Source organism: Lonchura striata, chromosome 2, assembly GCF_050655825.1.
Source record: "Lonchura striata isolate lonStrDom1 chromosome 2, ASM5065582v1, whole genome shotgun sequence".
Lineage (NCBI taxonomy): Eukaryota > Metazoa > Chordata > Aves > Passeriformes > Estrildidae > Lonchura > Lonchura striata.
The window spans coordinates 43012630-43019809 of record NC_140704.1 but is presented as its reverse complement, the minus strand read 5'-3'; the positions used below and the strand labels follow the sequence as shown (position 1 = coordinate 43019809).

At 40.3% G+C, this 7180-nt stretch overlaps 1 protein-coding gene across 1 annotated transcript in view; it reads right to left on the bottom strand.

Annotated features, from left to right (window-relative positions):
* Positions 1-120: 120 nt before the first annotated feature.
* LOC146768209 (collagen alpha-4(VI) chain-like) overlaps positions 121-7180 on the bottom strand; it is a 71158-nt gene continuing 64098 nt past the window's right edge. The window contains exon 31 of the mRNA XM_085573281.1: positions 121-6968. Coding sequence (XP_085429407.1) covers positions 6796-6968 — 173 coding nt within the window. The 3' untranslated portion in view covers positions 121-6795. The remainder of the gene's footprint in view (positions 6969-7180) is intronic.

Genomic DNA, 7180 nt, shown 5'->3' with positions numbered 1-7180 from the left:
TCCCCACACCACGGTACTCCAGAGAGCTTTGCCTTCTCCAGCCCAGAAGTTCCCCCAAGCTGGGCTGAGTTCCAGGCAAGGAGCACTCCTCTCCTCAGAGGTGTGGCTGGGATCTTCCCAGTCACTCTGGCTTTGCCTTCCCCTCCCTGTCCCTTCCATGCAGAAACAAGTATTGCCTTAATTTTTCAGGTAAGGTCAAGAAATCTCAACTCTAAATTAGATGCCCCTAATAGACAATTACAAAACCTAGGGTAACATTTAAAAATTATTGTGTAACTTGTGTACTGGTAAATTTTACTTTAGTATATTTTGTTGGCCAAGCATCTGGAGTTGTACTAAAGCAATCATGGAACCAATTGGGTAGTAAAAAACCTCTCAGGTCATTGAGTCTAAACCTTTACTTTTCACCAACTTGTCAACTAGACCATGGCACTAAATGCCATGTTCAGTCATTTCTTGAGCACCATCAAGGATGATGATGATTCCACCATCTCCCTGGGCATGTAATGACCTTCCTAACTATCCAGCTAAAATTCCAGATGTCCAAAGATGCTGAGCTGACTCATTTCTGCCAGCAGCTACCTGGGAAGCACCTATGTTGTCAGCAGATCTGCACTGCAGAAGCGCTGTGTGCCTGCACTCTGCACTCTCAAGTGGCATCAACAAAGACCTCCAGTTGGTGGCTGTGGGGACAGCCAGAACTTACTTGCTGCTTGTATTCCCAACAGCATCAGGGGGAACTCAAAGCACTTTGAGTCTCCCTGTTCTGTGCCCAGCCCAGCTGTCAACAGAAGTCTTGTGTCACGCAACATTTTGGAACCAGCCTCGGACTTTTACTTCTAATGTTACCTGAAGTTGAGCTATAGGTGAAAGAACTTTCATCTCTTAGTAATCACATTGTCTGCATCAACATGATTAAGCAAGCAATACAATCAGAGCTTTGCATATGAAATAAATTAAGGCTTTTTGTTCAATGGCACTGAATGCATTTGAGTTAAAAAGGGTGTATAGAGTGTCCCTTAAGTAACCCTGCCTTGTCGTCATGATACACCACACTGTACTCCTAGGGCTCAGAAAGATTAAGAGAAACATTTACATCTTGCATTAATGAAGCAACAGATTATGGGGTTGTGCACTCTGTTGCTGTTTGCTTATATTTATTTATTTATTTACTTACTTACTTAGTTATTAATTTTACAACCTAAGTTGTACCAGTTCCAGTGGGTTGAAGAGGATGATCTCAGCTGATGTCTGGAAGTAATTTTATAATTGCTTAATAAGTCAGAAATGACAAAACCTACTTTTTTCCCCCACGGCACTGAGACCACCAGTTGCTGTATTTCCTGCCATGCTCTATGCTGTTTGTACTCTAAAGGATTCTTTTCAAGGGGAAAACTGTTTACAGTCATGAATAAAATAAGACATATTGTACCGTGGAAGATATTTGGTTACAGAAGAAGATGACTGGAAGAAGGGGAGAGAAAATAAAAACAATAAGTAGTGACTTAAGCCTTCAAACATTCTCCTCTTATTTTTACTTCAATACTTCTTTGAGGTTTGTTTTGGAACAATTTCTCAGCGGAAGTCTTAGGCTTTTTCACAGATGAGAGTTCTTATTTCCCAAAATTGCTTCTATTATCTGGTTGCAGAAAGGAACATGGTTACATTGTCAAACAAAAGGCACCTGTAACTCTACCATCATTAGAGAGGTTCATAGTGACTTTCAGCAATCTTTGTATGAGGAAGCATTGCTGAAATTGACATTTAAACAGCAAAGCCTGGTGGCAAGAGAAGAGGAACCTGATCTCTCCTATCTAATCCCAAACATTCTGTGAATCCAGCAGATAACAGTGAAGTTCAGGATTACCTCCATGTCTCTCTCCTGAAGGTGAACACATAATTGTGATAAATGACACTTCCTCATTGTACTGCTATAGCTAAAGGTAAACACAATGAGTCACATCTCAAAATAAACAACGACTGAACTGCTTTCAGAGCCATTAAAGTATCTCTCTCCCTTGTCTAACATATGCTCTCTGCTGTATTTTGCTTGTGTGTCAGACGATCTGCAGCCACCATTGACATGTGTACGGTCACCCCTAAACTTCTACTTAGGAGTGCATACAGCACAAAGGCAAGCTGCCATGCAAACAGAGGAGGCTAGGTGCAATGGTTCAAGCATCCAGCCCTGTGTTTGGTATAGTGCTTTACTCCCTGCTCTCTGCTAAAGGAAGAGGTTACATATTATGTACCCACATTGGGTCAGTCTTCTGTGGCTGCCCACCACCAACCTCATTTCTGTGGATTCTCTGCTTTTTAGATTGCAGAAGCTGTTTGTACACACTATAATACAACAAAGGTCAGGTCTCAGATGGGATCTGTAGGTGATACTGCAACAAACTTATCAGGGAAGTAATATTTTGTGCTGTCCTTTGTCTTTTAACAAGGACATTAGGCACTCAGAGGTTGGCCAGTTCATCTTATTACTTTTTGACTGGCAGGGTCCAAGTTATGTCTCATCTGATTAACTCCTTTTATAGTTTATTTGCAGGTGTCGGTGAATGCAGTGGGGCTGTCTGTAAGCAGTTCTTCACTGGAACAAACTTAAAGAGATCAAGTGGCTTTCCAAACATTTTTTTTTTCCAGGATGCCTGCTGCATATAATCTGTCTTTTTGGCATCTACAAGCCTTACTTGCCCTCCTGTAATGTGTTATTTTGCTACAGTCTTGTTCAAAAAAGGAGTTTTGGAACTGAAATGTCAACAGGTGTGACAGAGTGTATGAAGGCATGATGTACAGAAACATGACTAATTATAATCTTCTTTTAGCTTAAATTTTTATCCCGTTAACAATTGAAGTTAAAAATAACATTCATACAGTGCACTGTGACTTTAGATAAAGTTCTCTAATTAATGAAGATTCATTATAATCTGTGTTGGTTTTAAATCATGCACATCTCGCTGTTTACCACAAGCCTTGTTTCAAGCTGATCTGTCAGGCATCTCATATGTGGCGTTTCTGGAGTAGGGGCAGGGGTCTGACCAGCATCTAACCCACATAAGCAGCTTCTGAACAGATGGGACTGGAGGCCTGGCAGCTGAAACACCCAGTCTGTTCATATGACTGTGGGCACAGAGCACAGCCTGTCCAGACAGATTTTGCTCCTTGAGTTAGAACGCCTACGGCAAAGGTACAAAGAGATCTGTGAGTATTTTAGAGCTCTGAATCCCAAATATAATGAATGTTGAAATGCCAAATGTTAGAGAGTGTTAGTGCCTCATTAAAGTACTCCTCAGCACATACTTTTGCAGACCAGTGTTCCACAAAGAGAGAAACAATATTTTGGCTCTTCTGTTGCTTTAGAGGTGAAGAGCTGGCAGAAGAGTTGGGAGCACATACCTCACTGTGACATATGGCAACAAAGAACACACACTATCTTTCCCTCTTGTTTCTCCTTAGAGACACAAAGGAAAAGAAAATTCATGGCTTGTGCTTCATCATATACAGTTGCTCAGATTGAGGCAAAAGAAAACCATATGGGCTCCCATTCATACATCTCAAAAAAATTAACCAAAGGATGGAAAAATGGGTTACCCTTCATATAAAGGATATGATCCAGAATACCTACTTTGTATCCCAAAGTGTTAATTTGTACTTATCTTTAAGGATCTATAACTCCTTGCCCTGTGCATCTTTATTAGCATAAATAAGGGAAACATATCTGGAGGCAGAAGATGGAGAGAAGCAAGGCAAAGAAATACCTACATTTTTATGGTTATTTGCAGGATATGGATTCTTCTCAGTGCCTTATCATCAGTCTTATAGTCACTAAATGCCAGTATTTGAAAATCCCACCACTCATTGCTCTCAATGTAGTCTTTAACAGTCCATTACACTGTTTGATAACAGTCCACCACTGCTTGATGGAGCGTGATTTGGAATGGGATACAGCCACTCAAATGCCATGTTCTTTGGCCCAAATGTCTACGAGATTGTTTAGGAAATTAATTCCAATGATTCATTTATTTCTGGAGCGCTCTGTCCCATAAGACTTGCTTTTCAAGGCCCAGGATGGGCAGTGGTATGGAGCACGGGGTATGTTTCCAGCCATCTAGTGGTTGCTGCTACCATTTTAAGCACATGGCTCTTGCCATCACAGGTTTGCAGGAGTGTGATATAGTCAATCTGCCAGACATCCTCATACTTACAGTTCAGTCATTGTCCTCTGTACCAAAGAGGTTTCAAGAGCCTGCCTTGCTTAATTGCAGTGCATTTTTCACATCCACAGATAATGTCTATGACTAAGTCCACTCCTCAGTCATGAGCCCACCTATATGCTGCATCTCTTCCTTGATGTTCCGAGGTATCATGGATCCACTGAGATAGTAATAACTCACATTTACACTGCCAATTCAAATCCACCTGAGCCACTTCAGTCTTGGCAACTGCTGGTTATTCTTATGTACTTCAGTGCCTGACTCTTGCATAACATTTACATGACATACCTGCACAGTCAGATTATCCACACAGGCAGCAATATTTTACCACATTGTGGCAGACCTAATGGGCTTAGCTCTATGGTGCCAGTTATCCTGCTTCCATTGTTGCAGCCAGGCCCACAGGGCACTAGCTAGCATCCAGAAATCATTGTAAAGTGTTGACTACTTTTCCTATTCAACAGTATCTAAAGCCAGCTTGATGGCTTTGACCTCTGCATATTGACTCAATTCCTTTAGTAGTTTCTGTGGCTTTAGTAGGGGACTCCATACAGAGGCTTTCCATATCTGATGCCTTCCCACATGATGGCAGGATCCAGCAGTAAACAAGGCATATTGCTTCTTGCATTCTGCTGATTTATTATATAGTGGGGTATTATCATCCTCCTCAGGTGACATTCCAAAATCTTTGCCTTCTGGCCAGCTCATGATCACTTCCAAGATTCCTTAATGACTGGGGTTTCTCATTCAAACTCATTATGTGATCAGTGTGACCCACTAACTCTATGTAGGATTAGTTGCATGATGTGCAGAGGAACATCCTATCAAACATGAATATTCAGGATGCTAGGAGAAGCACCTAAAAATCTGGATCTCCTGTGCAGGTGCCTTCGCTCTATTTTGTTTTACTGCAAAACTGGCTTTCAAAAGGATTTTGACTATTTTCTTCCCTTTCTCAAAATCTTTTTTTCTGTATTGCCCTACACGATGGTATCGTCAATGTGCTGTAGGTGTTCTGGAGCTTCACCCTGTTCCAGTGGAGTGTGGATCAGTCCGTGGCAGTAGGGCCTAGTTACCACCCCTGGGGGAGTTGATTTCAGGTGTACAATGATCCCTCTAAGTGGAAGCAAAGCGTGCCCTGCACTCTGCCAGCAAAGGGGCTGAGGGAAAGGCATTGGCAGTGTCAATGGTGGCACAGCACTTGGCTGCCTTTGACTGCAGCTCATATGGAAATTCAGCGTGTCTGATCCAGTGCCACTGAGCAGTGGCACCAGAATGACTTCATTCATAAAATTCCCCACTGATTTCTTCTACAAGTAGACAACAACTTCTTTCCATAAAGTTAGTAGTACAACTCAACTAGCCCTTCCATTCTGCTAGGAAGGGCTCACTGTTGTGCATGTGATTCCTCTGAATAAGAGCAAAGCCTATATTTTCAAAGGGAAATTTTAGATTTTACTTAAGGAAAGCTGGCACATATTATTTTATATCCAGTGGCATCCATTTTCATGTATGGAATATATGTAATCATTTCACTTTATTTCTTTAGTAAGAAGCATTTTCTGCATAATTTTTACAGCTTTTTCCCAGTTTGATCTTTCTTTTATTTTCAAGGGAGCATATAGAAAGATGCTGCTAGATCTATTCTTGTATCTTGTAAATGAATCCAGAAAAGAACAAAATGCCAGGTAGGTACAGCCACCTCTGCAGAACAGCCTATGGTGACAAATTTAAATGCACTGTGATTGGGTAAGTCATCAGAGTACAAAAGCTCAGCTAAGTCCTACCATTCTGCAGGGCACTGCATTTACTATCTTCAGTCAGATGTCTTCAGGATTTTTTCTTTCACTCAAGAGCAACCATGAAAATCTAAGTTCTAAAATAAAAGCACTTGTCTAACATATGGTAACAAAGACAGGGGACCAATGCTTATTTACCTATGGGAAGCCACACCATGAGAATATACTTACACCTGCTTCAAGAATTAACAGCATAAATAAATCATTTGAGAATGATTGATTTTATTCACATGTTGGATTATTCATTAAAAAAAAAAAAAAAAAAAAAGCCAAGAATGATGCTATGGTAATAAATCTTTTAAATCCTTTAAGTGAATTACCTTCTATGAATTCTGTCATTTGAGACCTAAATGCTTTCTGGTATTTTCTATAAGCAGGATAAATGTAAAACACATCAAAACATTTTGATGTCAGTGTCTTGCATCTGATATTATTTCATGTAAATCTCTGAGGCATTGCTTTGTTTTATGCAGTATATTCAAATAGTGCACATTTTGGTATTTATGGAAGAAAGCCAGGTTTCAACACTTTTATGCCTTTTAAACAGTGCACCCTTGGCTAACAAGAGTTTCTCAATACTCAACATGTTAGATCAATGGAGAAATAGCCTAAGTTTTATTTTCATAATTACATTACCAGTTAAAAACTTTATAATCAAGTATTTCTTTCAACTGAAACATGGGAGCCGAGTGGGTGTGTAAAGCTTCGTCTTTGAATGCCTTTTCCACATCAACCTGATAGTCTAACTGAAGAGTTAAAGTAATTTAAGTGTCTCTGCACTAGGAGGACTCTATACACAAGAATCCACATTCTTCTTGTGTTTCAAATCTATTTTTATTGCCTCCACAGCCCCCATACCAGAACTGACCACACCTTTTCTGCTCTTTGTCGTAGTACCACTTCAAAACGTAATTCTGACATTCTCCACTATCTTGAGCAAGGTCACATGCATCTGGAAAAGGGAAATAACAAACAGATTTAATGAAAGAAAAATCCACCATTCTCAGCATTGTAAATTCAGGGCATAATAACGTTCAGTGCAAACTGTCAGACAAAAAGAGTAGCCAGTGTTCAAGGTCTTATACAGATTCACTATATTCATCTATAACTATACAGTGCCAGTGTGAAAACCCTCTTTTTATGATTGCTTTGCCCAGAATATCT